At 39.2% G+C, this 15,703-nt stretch overlaps 1 protein-coding gene across 3 annotated transcripts in view; it reads left to right on the forward strand.

Moving 5' to 3' along the window:
- zgc:66433 (uncharacterized protein LOC321250 homolog) overlaps window positions 1-15,703 on the forward strand; it is a 63,837-nt gene that overhangs the window by 31,671 nt on the left and 16,463 nt on the right. For 2 of the 3 annotated variants that reach the window (XM_047353814.1, XM_047353816.1), the window contains exons 2-4: window positions 8,364-8,446; window positions 13,793-13,967; window positions 15,461-15,587. In XM_047353814.1, coding sequence (XP_047209770.1) covers window positions 8,364-8,446; window positions 13,793-13,967; window positions 15,461-15,587 — 385 coding nt within the window. The remainder of the gene's footprint in view (window positions 1-8,363; window positions 8,447-13,792; window positions 13,968-15,460; window positions 15,588-15,703) is intronic. The other variant, XM_047353815.1, reaches the window with a different exon arrangement.

Raw genomic sequence — 15,703 nt, forward strand, 5'->3', positions numbered from 1 at the left:
AGGACTTGTTTCACTGTGAAAAATCACACCCTTACCAGCTTCAGCTAACATCTTCACAATATTTTTTGCTTTTGCTACGGAATTGATTCGTAAATTTTGCACGCAAAGATATTCATCAAAGGGACACAAACCCTGTCTCCTTCCTGATGGGTAAAATTGCTGGACACTCCTATGGTTTTCATACCTGTGGTATCTCATATTACTTTATCAAGCTCTTGTTCACTGAAGATAATCTGCAAAGATTGAAAGTGCTGGCACAGTGGTGGCTGCCAGATTAAATCAAACAGAAATGTTACACAGAAAAACTGAAATCAGCAGCAAAGAAAATTATATTGTCATAAGCAGAGAAACAAACAAATGGTTTTTCAGCTATAAAAATGTTTTATGGGAAGTGTAATATAAAAATAACTGTCAAACTGCATCTCTGTGCTTTTTTTATTGACACGCTAGAAATGGCAGTGGAGCGAGCTGTTACAGGAACTTAGAAAAGTAGCTGTTAAAACAAATATTTTGACTGCGATATCATTATCATGTTTTTTTGTTTTTTTCACCTCTGCCAAGGAAGGTTTGTCTGTTTGTCCATCTGACTGTTTACTAAATATCTCAAATAGTTATAAACCGATTTGGATGAAACTTTGAGAGAAGGTGTATTAGGACAAGGAACTGATGATTAGATTTTGGTGGTGATGCGGTGGATCCAGGATGTTTTTGAAGGATTCTTTATCATTGCCAGACCATGGTGTGGCAACTTGGAATTCCCACATGGTTTCTCACCCTGTCAGTAACTGACATGCAGTAGCCAGAAGTCATCCAGACTAAAGCTTATCAGTATAGAGAAGGGGTCCCCAGCTAAAATAGAGGTCCACTACCTCCTTCATTCAAACACTTTGGGGTCCGAACATTTTAAATCAATTGAGAAAAAAAAATATATATATATACTTTTTCATTTATATTTACAATTTAATTAACACTAGACTAGAGTTTTAAACTCTGATCAATTATTCCTATGGCCATGAAATTATCTGCTGAACAGTGTAGCTCGCTCATGCTGTCCCCCGAGTTCATTTATTCTCCTTGTCCTACACTCAGGCCCAGGCGGATAGCTTTGGTTGAAGTTGTCATGTTTGGGTTCATAATGTCTCTTTAGATTTCCACTCTTTATAAGTCCAGCTTATCCAGAACACATGAGGCAGACTGGTCTCACACCCTACGGAGGTTAAAAGGAAAGCATGTGCTTCTGTCCATTAATCTTTAGATGTGTGATTTTCAGAGTCCACTTAATGTATTTTTGACAGTCATCTTCTTTTACTCACTCATCTGTGGACCTCCAAGTCGTTGTACTGTGAGCAAGCGTGAGCTCCCACGCTAGTAATTTAGCAGCTATTAACAGTAACGTTAATAGCACCACAGCACACTACACTGACGACTGGAGGTGGAGCTTCAGCCATCAGTGGGTCAGTGGAAACACAACTGTTACCGTACCAAGTAAATAGAGACTGAGTGAAGCGGAGCCAGTGGAAAAGGTATGGGGGAAATTTACAGCCAAAACTCAAGAGCACATATTTTCAATTTGAGAGCAGGATTTCATTCCGCTTGCACTGAAAACTACTAATGCTTGCACTCAAAACTTCTGCTTTCTTTCAAATATACTCTGTTCTTCTTCAAATCTTTGTTTCTGCGCTCTGATCTAATGCTTCTTGCATAGATCATTTCTCCTCCTGCTTGCTTCATCCTCCATACGCGCAAACTTGCTCTCTGCTCGGATCAAAACTACGCTCTCAAGTTGTTCTTTTTGCTGTCTCTCAGATTAAAGTCTTATCATCTCCTAGCAACCATATCAGCCAATAGAATGACAGTGTGCAAATGCTAGGTCACAGCCTTAGTTGGGGTGCGCTTACTGCCACCAGTTGGCTTAGAGTGTGGACCAGAATATCGCTGATTCATGTAGCTGCCCCTTGCGCCTGTTCAAAAGTCAGACGCTGCAGCCGGCAGAAATAAAATGTCTATAAATAGTAAATGAGAAAATGCTTTGCGGTCCAGACAAAACGCTCTCTGGGTCCGGGTTTGGACCAGAGTCCGGGGTTTGGGAACCCATAGTATAGAGGAAAGCTGACTTGCACTATTGACCCTATTGCTTTGGCGGAGGTCTTTTGTGTGTTTTTTTCATATGTTTGATGTCATAATTTTTAGTGTTACAATAATTGTTTTTTGTTTGTTGATTTAATAAAACCTGAACTAATAGAATGAAGAAAAATATTTATAATTAAAAATGAGTTAAAAAGAGATATCAATAGGCTCTTCTTTGCTTTTAAGCTTCACTGTTGGGTTCGGCTCACAGGTCTATGTTTACTGTAAGTCTGTTTTTCATTTAGTCTCTCTCTCTCTGTCCAAATATTCTTCTGTTTATCTAACAAACTCTTCTTTCCTTTCACACTGCTTTCCCACAACCCCTCTCTTTGACCCCGGTCGCTCTCTCTGTCTTGTTTGTCTCGCTCCTCTTTTGTTTTCCTTACTCTTTATTAACTCATTTTTCACATCTGTAACTTTTTTCCAACTTTGCAAATCCATTTTCCTTTCTGTGTTTCTGTTTTCCTTCCTTCTTGTCTATCCTATCAGATGAAGCGTAAGATGTCACCAATGGGAGCCAGATTTGGGAGGGGCACAGGTCAGTCACTTTGACCTCTGACCTCTAATCTTAAATTAAATCCACATCACCCCATCCATGAGAGTAGACATTTCCCACACTTTTCTTACTTTGAAACCATTGAAAGTAAAATAAAATAAGTGTTAAAATAAAAAAACATGATTACAACTGTCTTCTGCTTTGAGACTAGAGATGGCAGATTTTAGATATACGTAGTTTAAGGATATAGTTCAGATTTTTCAAATAGCGGTACTTTTAAATGTTTATAAGCAGTCAGCATGTTCCCGGCTCTTTTTAACTCCGTGTCTTCATTTTGTACAAATTCAGATTAGTTTCTCACCTTGGAGGCTAATACTATAACAATTATTATCTCATCTTAAACGGAATGATGGAATATGTAGGACATATTATAGGATTATTTTCCTGAATTATTGTAACATCACTGGAAGTATGTAAACTATATTTTTAAGTTTGAAGCTAAAGCTGTCACACAGCGCACTGCACAGTTGCACACTGCAATATGCAACTGTTTTACCAACAATTTAGGATTTCTATTTTAGGAAAAAACAACATTTTTATTTTAGCTTTTCTTTTCAATTTCTTTTATTCGGAAATTACATCAAGTAGAAGTTCTGAGATTCAGCTAAAATGGAACTAGCTTAGAATACTGTACCATAGCATGTCTTTGCTCTTGAAAACAAATATATATTTTCTATATAGGATGGTAAAATGGGGAATGGACTGCGCTTGTATAGTGCTTTATCAAGTCCCCAGAGACGCTTTACACTACAATCAGTCAGCCACCCATTCACACAATGACAGTGTGAAGCTACATTGTAGCCACAGCTGCCCAGGAGCAGACTGACAGAAGTGAAGCTGCCATACAATCGCCGCCACCGAACATTCCCTTGTCTGTAGTAGAAACAAACTTGTTGAAAAGTAAATAAATACTCAAAATGGTGGAAGCAAATAAGCTAGTCAGACAACTGTCAATTGTTATAGCTGACTTTACTCATTTAAAGCAACTCACAAAAGAGCACTCTTTTGTCCAGCTGAACAACATCCATGTTTCTACGGGGGGTTGGCTTGGTTGAGCCTGAAGGTTGTATCAATCTGCCAGATAAACTGAAAATCATCAGTACCCTTTTCTTGTGTATTCCAAACCTTGTGGTTGTCTGAAAATTATCCCAGCAGACTTGGCTGATCCTCCAAATCAGCTGATCATGCAGGTTGATACAGCGAGGTCCGGATTAGCTTGTTAGCTTCCACCACTTTAAGGATATATTCACTGTTTCAGCGAGCTCACGGTGATATATCTTTCTACAACAGGTATGGCGACAGTCTACAAAAATGGTTTCACGAAACCAAACTTAAACACAATCAGGACTGAGCCTTTTGAATAGAAATTTTCATCTGCAACATTTTTTGAGTTGAGTAAATCGCATTAGAAAACTCACTACACTGGCAGCTATTTGTTTATTAGCAAAGTTGTACTGTTTCTCAGTAATGGAAAGCTGATGCCAAGGTTTGATTTCTGCTCCCTGGGTAAACCTAACCCTAAAACTAACACAAGCCAATCAGAAGCAAAATGACAATGAGTTTATATAGACTGCAAAGTTGGATGGTAATGCTTTACCTACATTTTGCACACTTGAAAATTAAAGAAGTTTATTTTCATGGTTGAATGAAAAATACATTTAAAAGGAAACCCTTTCAGCTGAACTTGGATGTGGTATGACTGAACTATTGAGTGTTAACGTTAATAGTTCCTCCCATTTCCTTTCACAAATCTCTCTTTGCCCCTCATCCTTTTATATGACAGAGAACATGTGGCATGAATGTCCGTGTTTGTTTCTGTCCAGTTTTACATCTGTTTCCTTGAGATGTTATTAAGTCCCTCCAGTTGTGTTAGTGTGTGTGTGTGTGTGTGTGTGTGGGTGCGTTGTGAGTGTGTCCCTGTGGCATCAGATAGGAAATGATTAGCCCAGTGCAATCAGCTCATAGCAGCAGCAACAAGGGTGTTTGACTTTGTTTGCGACATATTGTGTTCCACAACATGAGAATATTGCAGTTATTAAAACCCCTAAGATTCACAAATTATTTTCATTTACTTTGTTTTTGATGTGTGATGGTGACGAGGTAAAAGTTGACAATGATGATTAGTCTCCTGGCTTTAGGATGATTATGTAATTGGTATGATTGTATGAAGGTAACACTGCTGAAAACTTCCCTCGGCATGTCAGCAAACCCTCCGGAATGTTCCTCCTGTTTTTATAATACACATCGTACAGTAAACACAGTTGACAAGAAGATTTCCAGAGAGACTCTGGTCATACTAACACCCAGAACAAAACACTGTCCTGTTTTAAAAGGAATATATATTCATTCTTTTGTCATAAAGTACTTCATATTTTGATTTTTGCAGTGACAATACTATATATTCATAAAATTATGCCTGGACCGATTACTGGTATGAAGGCATACTGAAACTGAGACATTTTGTGCATTTTTAAAAAGAAGAAATCTGCAAGATGAACATATTTCAAAACAAGAGTTAGCTGAATTTGAGAGATTAAATTCATCTTCTGATTCATTGAGTTCAATGTTTCTGTTTGCTATTCCAACTTTTTCTTTGATAGTTGGTTCATTTACTTTCCTTGTGCAGAGATACAACCTTAATATTCCAGTGAATACAGTTTGCCTATTGTCACATCTTCATTCAATACTGCATCTTTTTGATAATCCAGAATATCAAACGTGAAGTCTTCAACTTTCCCTTTTTTAAATTGTCCAGTTGGAAAGAACAGTTCCATTGCAATACACATGATGTCAGCTTTTTTTGATTCCTTTGACAAATCAACTCTCCTTGTTCCGCCACCCACTTTTTTTGTGTTACTGTTTTCCCTTATGTATCCATTCCAATTTTTTGTTTCTTGTTTTTTTCATGGCAAGCTTGTTATCCCTCAAATATGCTTTTGGAAATGTTTGAGTTGCATCAGGTCCTTGTGGTCAGAAATTTCTGGATCGTTGCCAATTCCCATCTTGTTTCTACGTTTTTGTAGCAATGTCTGGTGTCATGCAACTCTTTCACCTTTTGATTTTCTAAGCAAAATCTTCAGGTGGCAATTCTGTCACCATAAAGGGGAATGTAAATGGCCAAGCTATTAGCATCCATGTTTTCAATTGCATAAATGTGAATCTACAAACACAACAAATTTTGATGGTTAATAAAACAATACAATAAAATGCATAAGGATTATAATTTTATTGCTTTATAGCTAAATATAAGATTTTCATTACAAATATTGATAAATATCTGTATGAAAACATGTGGGATTCTTCAATTACGTCCAACACGAGAGGGCACTCATCCACCACGTTATGTTCGTTCAGTTTAAAATAATGTGTTTCCTTTCTATCTATTTAGACCGATAAAATGCACAGATTACCTGGGCTTGGGATGTTACGGTGGAGCCAACATGAAAGTATGTATTCACTTACTCATACAGATAAGCAGTGTTTGAGAACTTCATCACTGTTTAATTTCTAGTTTTTACATAAAAGATTACTAACGTCACATCCCTTATTTTTGAGTACAACCAAACTATATAGGTTTAAGTTACGAACGCTTTAAAGAAAAAACATGCTTTTGAGCAAAATAGCGTGTTTTGGGTTTGTGCTCAGACCTGGTCCAGCATCATTTAGCACTAGCAGTGCAGCTGAATGCACTGTATCTGCATTAAGACGCTTTTAATTCACAAACATTCAATGACCTACTTTGTCATTTCTCAGTCTTGAAATATGTTCCTGTTGCAGATTTCTTCTTCATAAAAATGCATAAAGTGTCTCAGTCTCCATTTTCTCAATCAGGCTTTATTCCATTAGGGCAATCAAATGTCCGTGAAAGTGGTGTAAAACTGTAATGTTATAACTAGATGGTTATCTTCTCGTTATATCGAGAAAGCTTCCTCGTGAAAAGAACATAATGTCGTTTATACGAGATCATCATTTCTTTATAATGAGAAACGTACTTGTTCTTACAATATGATTTTCTCATTATAACAAGATACAGCTCAGAAGTAATTTTATGTCATGTGGCAGCTATACGCTTCCGTAGAAATTGGCTAACTGAGTTGTCGCCACTGCGTAACAGTATCCACACTGAAGAGTGTTGTTACTATGACCTTGTAGCGCCTAAGGGTGTTGCATTTACTGATCAGAAATGTTTGAGTTTCCAACATCCCGGCAGTAAGTCAGGACTGATCAAGCTGATAATCACCTGAATATGCTCACTGGCTGATTTCTTATGCTTTTCTTTTAGAAATTAAATATACTACAACCATAAAGTTTTGGGACTTTTTTTTGGCAACTTGTTCAGTTTTTGTTAGGGTTGATTTTATTTTCTAGTAGCACTTTCAGCACCACAGTCCCATCTTGTTGGATTATTTCACTAATAGAGATTCCTACCGCTTATCTTTCAAACATTCATACTTATATTTATACAGTAGGCTCAGACTATATAATATGTGTACATCTACTAAAGTAAAAAAATATATATACATTATAAGACCTAAATTTGTCAAGCATAACTACACCAAAATTAATTGGAATATGTCAGTTCCTCTGTGAAACTGTCATTAATGAATTGGCTTCCTGCAAATCTGTACAGGAAGTGCTGTACAATGTGTACTTGATGGTAAACCTCAAATGTGACTCATTTGAACTTTGTAAAATAGTCCCTATTGTACAAAAAGTCAGCTGTGTTAAATCACACCCTCACTTCAATTAAAGCCTTTTTTAAAAAGTACATAAGTTAACACTCCTTTTTACATTAATGATCCACTTACTGCAGCAGCCCAAGGTCCATGCCCTCTACGCTGCCTCACAGAGAGTACACTAACCAGGTACATCTTTACAAAGTGGTCTCCTGACTGAGTTTGTGTTGGAGGTTGCTGGGCATCGGCTGTTTAGCACAGAGACACAGACGGCTGAGCAGATCTCAGGAAACAGCTGAGATTCCTCTGTCGGGATGTTTGGTTTATAGAGAAGGATCGGAGGGGAAATTAGACAGGGGTTGGGGATGATGAATGAAGAAACATCCTGATTTTGAACATAAGTGTAACTTGAAACGTTTAGTTCCTTTTACAACAGGAAATCTGGCAAAATATTGTTTTCCACCAAAACCAACAGGGTGGGGAGGAAGAGCAATAATCAGAAAAGCAGCTAAAAGGTTAATGATAACTCTGGAGGAGATGCAGAGATCCACAGCTCAGGTGCGTTCTACACAGAACTGACCCTTTGGGGGCTGAATATAAATGCACAGCAAACTTAAATTTTGAAAACAACATTTAGGTTTTCTTCTTTTTTACAATAATGAACTATTTTGTGTGTCTGTCACATAAAATACATGGAGGTTGTGGTTATAACAAAATGTAGAAAAATTCGGGAGTGTGAACAACTTTGCCAACTGTTGTAGATACTACAATCATAAATGCTTTTGGGAGCTGATTAATCATGGCAATAACTGGTTTCACCAAATTCAGTTGTTCAGCTCTGCTGCTGAACAAAGTGTTTCATTTTGTGACGGCATCTTATTTCAGTTATTCTATCCCATGTTCCCCTGCCTTACTGCGCCCTCCTTTTAGAAACTCATCAGGGACTTGATATAATCATAATATGTGGCCTGATGTTCATCATCCTTGTCTCTGTGTCCCCTCAGCAGGGACAGCGCTGCCATGGCATCAGGATCTCCAGACTTGGTGACCAGTCAGGAGCCTGCTGAGGTCCGGGAAGATTGCTCAGGTACTGATCTAGTTAGGTGTCCGGATGATGTTTCAGTTCATGTTTAATAGCACTAACAGACATGCAGAGGGCATTGTTTTTTTAACCTTAATTTGCATTTGTAGCCTTTTAGTTTTCAATTTGAATCCAGGGCGGCTACCTTTAATTGCTACCTGTTCTCTTTACCTTCCTTTTGATTTAGTTTTAGCAGCTCTACACAGTAGATCAAAATGTGACAAGGGTCTTCATGACTGTAATGTTTTAAACATATTTGCCTGAAACTGTATGACCACACACTGAGGTGTAAATATAGGTTTTCTGGTTTCTGGACAATTTGAGCCCAGTGCAAACAGTAAAAACAAGTTCTTGTCCAAATTAAAACTTGGTCACTTAGAACTGATCTTAACATAAAAGTGATTATGTATATTCTTTGTTGAAGGCAACTGTCAATTTGAGAGAGTAAATATAAAGGCAGCACATTTTATTTTTTAAATATTATTTATGCTTTACAAATAAAAAACAAGAGTCTCATTTAATATGTTATCATAGTCCACCGGTGTCTAATCTACCTATAAATCCATCTGTTCTTTGAAGGCCCCAAATGTTGATTAGAAACATTAGAGAACTTGTTAGGCAGCATCATGAAGACCAAGGAACACAGTAAATACATCAGACACAAAGTAGGGGAAAAGTTTAAAGTAGAGCTGGGGTGTAAAACAATATCTCAAGCATTGAACATCTCACAGAGCTGTGTTCACTTTGTCATCCAAAAATGGAAAGATTATAGCACAACTGCAAACCTGCAAGGCGTGGACTTCCACCTAAACGGACAGGCCCTACAAGGAGAGGATTAATTGGAGATACAGCCAAGAGGTTCATTGTAAGTTTGATTGAGCTGGAGAAATCCACTCCTCAGGTGGGAAAAATCTGACCTTTTGAAAAGTCGTTGGTCAGCATGCTACAAAATGTCCAGTTTGAAGCTTCCCAAAAGCCGTTATGGGGAAACAGCATTCATGTATCCTGCTAAGGATAAAGTGTGAAATAGGATTTTTTTTTTTCCTCTACTTACCTAATGTGGCCTCTTTTCTCATCTAGCAAGGGCAGCGCCTGTGAGTGGGCAGCATAGCCTCGGTGACCCGTCCCCCCATTGTCTTGTGTCATGATGTATGTTTGGATGGGTTGTACTGGAATTCTAATTTCCCCTCGGGGATCAATAAAGTATCTTTGAATTGAATTGAATTGAATGTGGAAGAAGGGACCTTCTCCTGATGAGGCTGATATTGAACTTTTTGACCTACATGCAAAACTCTTCTTGGCAGGGAAACCAACACTGCACTTCCCCAATGAACACACCCTCACCACAGTGAAACAAAGTGGTGGCAGCATCATACCTGGGGATGCTTTTCTCCAGCAGGTACAGGGAAGCTGCTCAGAGTTGATAGGGAGAAATACAGGGCAATCCCAGAATAAAACCTGTAAGAGGCAGTAAAAGATGTGAGAGAGGGGCAGAACCTCACTTTCCAGCAGGACAACAATCCTAAACATATAGACACAGCTACAATAGAATGGTTTAGGTCAAAATACACTGTTCAAAAAATAAAGGGGACACTTGAACAACACAATTGCTCTTGTGCAAATGGAATAGACAACAGGGGGAAATCTTTGGCGATTAGCAAGACACACTCAATAAAGGAGTGGTTCTGCAGGTGGGGACCACAGACCACTTCTCAGTACCTATGCTTTCTGGCTGATGTTTTGGTCACTTTTGAATGTTGGTGGTGCTTTCACACTCATGGTAGCATGAGACGGACTCTACAACCCACACAAGTGGCTCAGTTAGTGCAGCTCATCCAGGATGGCACATCAATGCGAGCTGTGGCAAGAAGGTTTGCTGTGTCTGTCAGCGTAGTGTCCAGAGCCTGGAGGTGCTACCAGGAGACAGGCCAGGAGACGTGGAGGAGGCCGTAGGAGGGCAACAACCCAGCAGCAGGACCGCTACCTCCGCCTTTGTGCAAGGAGGAACAGGAGGAGCACTGCCAGAGCCCTGCAAAATGACCTCCAGCAGGCCACAAATGTGCATGTGTCTGCACAAACGGTTAAAAACCAACTCCATGAGGATGGTATGAGGGACTGACGTCCACAAATGGGGGTTGTGCTCACAGCCCAACACCGTGCAGGATGCTTGGCACTTGCCAAAGAACAACAGGATTGGCAAATTCGCCACTGGTGCCCTGTGCTCTTCACAGATGAAAGCAGGTTCACACTGAGCACATGTGACAGATGTGACAGAGTCTGGAGACACCGTGGAGAGCGATCTGCTGCCTGCAACATCCTTCAGCATGACCAGTTTGGCAGTGGGTCAGTAATGGTTTGGTGTGGCATTTCTTTGGAGGGCCGCATGGCCTCCATGTGCTCGCCAGAGGTAGCCTGACTGCCATTAGGTACCGAGATGAGATCCTCAGACCCCTTGTGAGACCATATTCTGGTGCGGTTGGCCCTGGGTTCCTCCTAATACAGGACAATGCTAGACCTCATGTGGCTGGAGTGTGTCGGCAGTTCCTGCAAGATGAAGACATTGAAGCTATGGACTGGCCCGCCCGTTCCCCAGACCTGAATCTGATTGAGCACATCTGGGACATCATGTCTCGCTCCATCCACCAACGTCACGTTGCACCACAGACTGTCCAGGAGTTGGCAGATGCTTTAGTCCAGGTCTGGGAGGAGATCCCTCAGGAGACCCTCCACCGTCTCATCAGGAGCATGCCCAGGTGTTGTAGGGAGGTCATACAGACACATAGAGGTCACACACAATACTGAGCCTCATTTTGACTTGTTTTAAGGACATTACATCAAAGTTGGATCAACCTGTAGTGTGTTTTTCCACTTTAATTTTGTGTGTGACTCCAAATCCAGGCCTCCATTGGTTAATAAATTTGATTTCCATTGATGATTTTTGTGTGATTTTGTTGTCAGCACATTCAACTTTGTACAGAACAAAGTATTCAATGAGAATATTTCATTCATTCAGATCTAGGATGTGTTATTTGAGTGTTACCTTTATTTTTTGAGTAGTGTATATTGGAAGATACTGGAAGTGTTGGAGTCACAAATAGAAATATGTGATTTTGATCTCTAACTTGTCATGATTATTATCGATTATTACGATTATTATCAGGCAGGATAAGCCATATGTGATGCAATAAAACAAAACAGCAGACACATTGTAGATCTCCTCCCGTGCTTCAGTCCAATGCATGGTTTTCCTCCCAAAGGTCACCACTTTCTCACTGTGTCAGTATAGATCAGGTCCTCCTTCATTTTTGACCTTAGAGTCCATTGAATTCCCCATGCGGCTATTCTGAGTAATTCTATTGTTATATTAGAAGCTGTTGGAAAGGAATGTTGGGAAATCAAGGTTTACTCAGCCCTACAACAACAGAGCTACAGGGACCTTATGCCAGCTAGGTGGCCTTTTCCCGCTGTCTTCAGATATAGTCCTTTGGTTTAATAGTGTATTATGTGGAGAAATGCTCAGCAAATGACATGGTTGGGTGTTGTTTCCCCCTGATATTTAAAGTTGGTGTGCAGGAAGGCAGTTTTAGAGAAAAACTTTAATAGAAAAGTATTAATTCTGACAGAATTTTACTGTGATTTAGAACATTTATGGTTCATGAAGGGTTAAAAAACATGTAGTAAATGTTTCTAAGTAGATGAGAGATTTTAAGTGCCAGATTTACAAGTTTAAAATTCCAGATTTGTGATTTAGCTCAAATCAGAAAGCACATTTAGAGAAAAGAAAGGAGTTTTCAAGGATTTTCCACAGGGATAAGGACAAAAATGACACTTGTATGAAAGAATGTCTATTCTTTATAAAGCCTCAGCCAAAATGGTTATCAGACAACTATTTTTAGTTGTCTGGACAATACCCCCTTGTCTAATTTTGAATCTCATCTCTCTCCAAATACATTTTACTCCTTTTATGAAAACATTATGCAGAACATAGTTTACATTAAATGTCTTTTTTATTATTCTGAATATTGCGCTATTGTTCTCATCAACTGAACTGAACTAAATTGTGCATAATGTGTTCTAACTGATAGATGCAAGGAAAGATGAGAAATGATGTAATTTTGCATGCAAAGTATCAACCTAACCCTCTTGCAGACTGCATTTAGTTCAAACAGTTAAAGCGTTTTTGTAAAAGATTTTACAAAAAGACAGACTTGGTCATTTGTACCAGCCAAACAAGGGAAGCTTGGAATCAGATCAGTGAGAAAGTAACAACGCAGTGGAATATGTGTTGCTGTTCATCTCATGTGGTATTTACCTCATTTTAAGAGCAGCTGCATATCAGGTAGTTATTTCTTGAACCATAGAGGACCTTGGATATGGATTCCTGGACATTGAGCCTTTTCACATTTTGTCACATGACAACCACCTGAATATACTGTATATTGTTTTCTATGTAGTATGTGATAGATTAACATAAAAAAGTGAGTAACTGTTAAGTGTAAGACAAAAAGAATACAGAAATGTGACATGCATTTGTATTCATCCCCACTGTGACAACACTGCAGGAACCACCTTTTGTTTTATATACTTCATTTTGGGTACGTCTCTGCAAGCTTTGCTCCTCTAGAGACTGAAACTCTTCCATTGTAGCCCAGGCTTAGCCTAGAGATGAGGGACGTCCTGCTGTAAGGGGAACCCTCACCGGGGCTCAAGTCTTTAACAACCTCTAACAGGATTTCCTTCACTATTGCCCTGTATTGAGCTCCTTCCATCTTCCCATCAACTCAGCAACTTCCCTGTCCCTGCTGAAGAAAAGCATTCCTCACAGCATAATGCTGCCACTGCAGTATTAGGCAACCATGTGTACCCTTTTCTTTCCACTTAATAATAATGCATTACTTTATGTTGTCTGTCATTTAAAAACCCATTTCAATCCATTGACTTTTTGTGGTTGTGGCATGACAAAGTGAGAGAAAGTTAGATGGAATAATGAAGTATAAATTCTGAGGCAGCCTGGAGGTGAGAACTGGAGGGCATTGCAAGTTCTGCATAAAGTTAATGGAAGCAGTTTGTAGCTGTGGATGAAGTCGGAGTTATTCCACTGCGTTGCTATTAGACACGGACTGTATTAGTGTGGGGGATGATTTACAAGCATTAAAATGTGTGTGGGGGTGTTTGTGTGTGATTTCTACTGGACTGCTACCTGCATCTTTTTACAGTCTGCAGAGAGCTAATTGCTTTTTAACTAGAGTTTATAGGGTATTACATGTCTGATTTGCTTTGTAATATACTGTATATCAGTGTGCAGCCCTTTAAAAATAGCTAAAATAACTGTTTTTTAACTGTTCTTTTTAGGAAAGAAGAAATCCAAGTTCCAGACGTTTAAAAAATTGTTTGCTCGGAAGAAAAAGAAAGAACCACAAGATGCAGGAGCTGAAGATGGCCTTAAGGGGAGCCAGTCGAGTGACAATGTCAGTAAAACTTCAGAGAACAATGCACTCATTGAGTTGGAGAAGGAGAAGGTTTCTGGGTAAGATCACACATGTTTGGATGCTGATACAGTGATGAAAAGTATTTGCCCCCTAAAGATACTTTGAATCATAACTTATGCTGCATAACTTATGTCGGTTTAAGGTTACAAACTGATGGTCAGAGATTCTCCTTTAGGATTTTCTGGTAGAGAGCAGAATTTATGGTTTGATCAGTTATGGTATTTTGTCCAGGTCCTGAAGCAGCAGAACAGCCCCGGGCCATCATGCTACAACCACCAATTTTAATGTTTATTGTCAGTAATACTGTGTTAGTTTTACACCAGATGTAAAAGGACATCCACCTTCTATAAAGTTCAACTTTCTTCCAATCTGTCCACAGAATATTTTCCCAAAAGTCTTGGGGATCAGAGATGTTTTGTGGCAAGTGTGAGACGGGCCTTTGTGTTCTTTTTAGTAAGCAGTGGTTTTGGCCTTGGAACCTTTCCATGGATTCCATTTTTTCCAAGTTTGTTTATTGATTTATCATAAATACCAACCTTAACTGAGACAAGTGAGGCTTGCAGTGTTTTAGTTGTTATTCTGGTTTCTGTTATGATCTCCCATCGTGGTTCACTGGAGTCCCAAAGCCTTGGAAATGGCTTTGTTAACACACAGACTGATGGATCCTTGACTTTGTTTCTTATCTGCTCTTGAGTTTCTTTGGTTTTCAGCATGATGTGTGCCTTTATGTGATCTTTTTTGCCTACTTCCTGTTGTCAGACAGGTTGCATTTGAGTGATTTCTTGTTTCTTCAGGGGTGGTAGTAATCATGCCTGGAGGTTGTGGGCTACTGAATTTAAACCAAAACAATGTGATAAATCACAGTTCATTTATGATTTACCAAGGGGGCCAGCAGTATTTTCACATAGAATCCGACTGATTTGGAGTGGTTTTCCAAATCCAAGTGTGCCAGAAAATAGAGAACAAAAGGGATAAACACAGATCATATCATTTTATTGGATTATGTTCATTAAAAAAGGGACATGCTACTACAGATGAGCTGTCACACTTCAGAATCCACCTTCAGGCACCATAAGTCATACCTAGAACAATAAAGAATTTTATTTTAAATAGTTGATTTCCCTGTAGATGACTAAAAAATAAAAAATGATTTGTTTTTGTGTTTGTGCCCCACAGACTTCCCCCTAGAGTTAATTTAGGAAAGGAAGATTGTGTTTTAAGATTAATCTCCTCCCCTGCAAATCGCACCTCAGCGGAGGCTTGGTGCTTCCTGTTTTTGTAACCAATAGTGGAGTGTCTTTTCCTGAGGACAGGTCCAGGATTTCTTTGTTTTCACAAGCCGTACCACTTCCTGCCTCGGCTGCTCTTTTCTGTGTCACAGGATGCGTCTTGTTAAATTTTGCAGTGGTCATCATAAGTGGTCAACTTAATGGAAAAGTATATTCTTGTACTTGATTACCCCGTTGGCAAGTTTGTTTGACATGTTAAATATTTGTGTTTTTTTATTTTTTCATATTCATTTTTCCTAAAGGTCTAAGGTCAGTCTGGGCAACAAGGCCTTGTCACATGACTCTGTTTTTGTCTCCAACTCATCGGAAGCTAATGAGGGGCTTGGAGCGTCTCAGGACAGCATTCAAGGGAAAGTTAAATCCCTACAGGTAAAAATGAAACACAGAGGCTCTGGCTGCATAGGTTTAGAAAGTGACGACTAATGGCACCATTTTATTGAGTGTGGTGTGAGGATGTACAGTGCCTTGCAATTGTGGTCATTCTT

The sequence above is a fragment of the Girardinichthys multiradiatus genome, chromosome 23 (assembly GCF_021462225.1).
Source record: "Girardinichthys multiradiatus isolate DD_20200921_A chromosome 23, DD_fGirMul_XY1, whole genome shotgun sequence".
Taxonomy (NCBI): Eukaryota; Metazoa; Chordata; class Actinopteri; order Cyprinodontiformes; family Goodeidae; genus Girardinichthys; species Girardinichthys multiradiatus.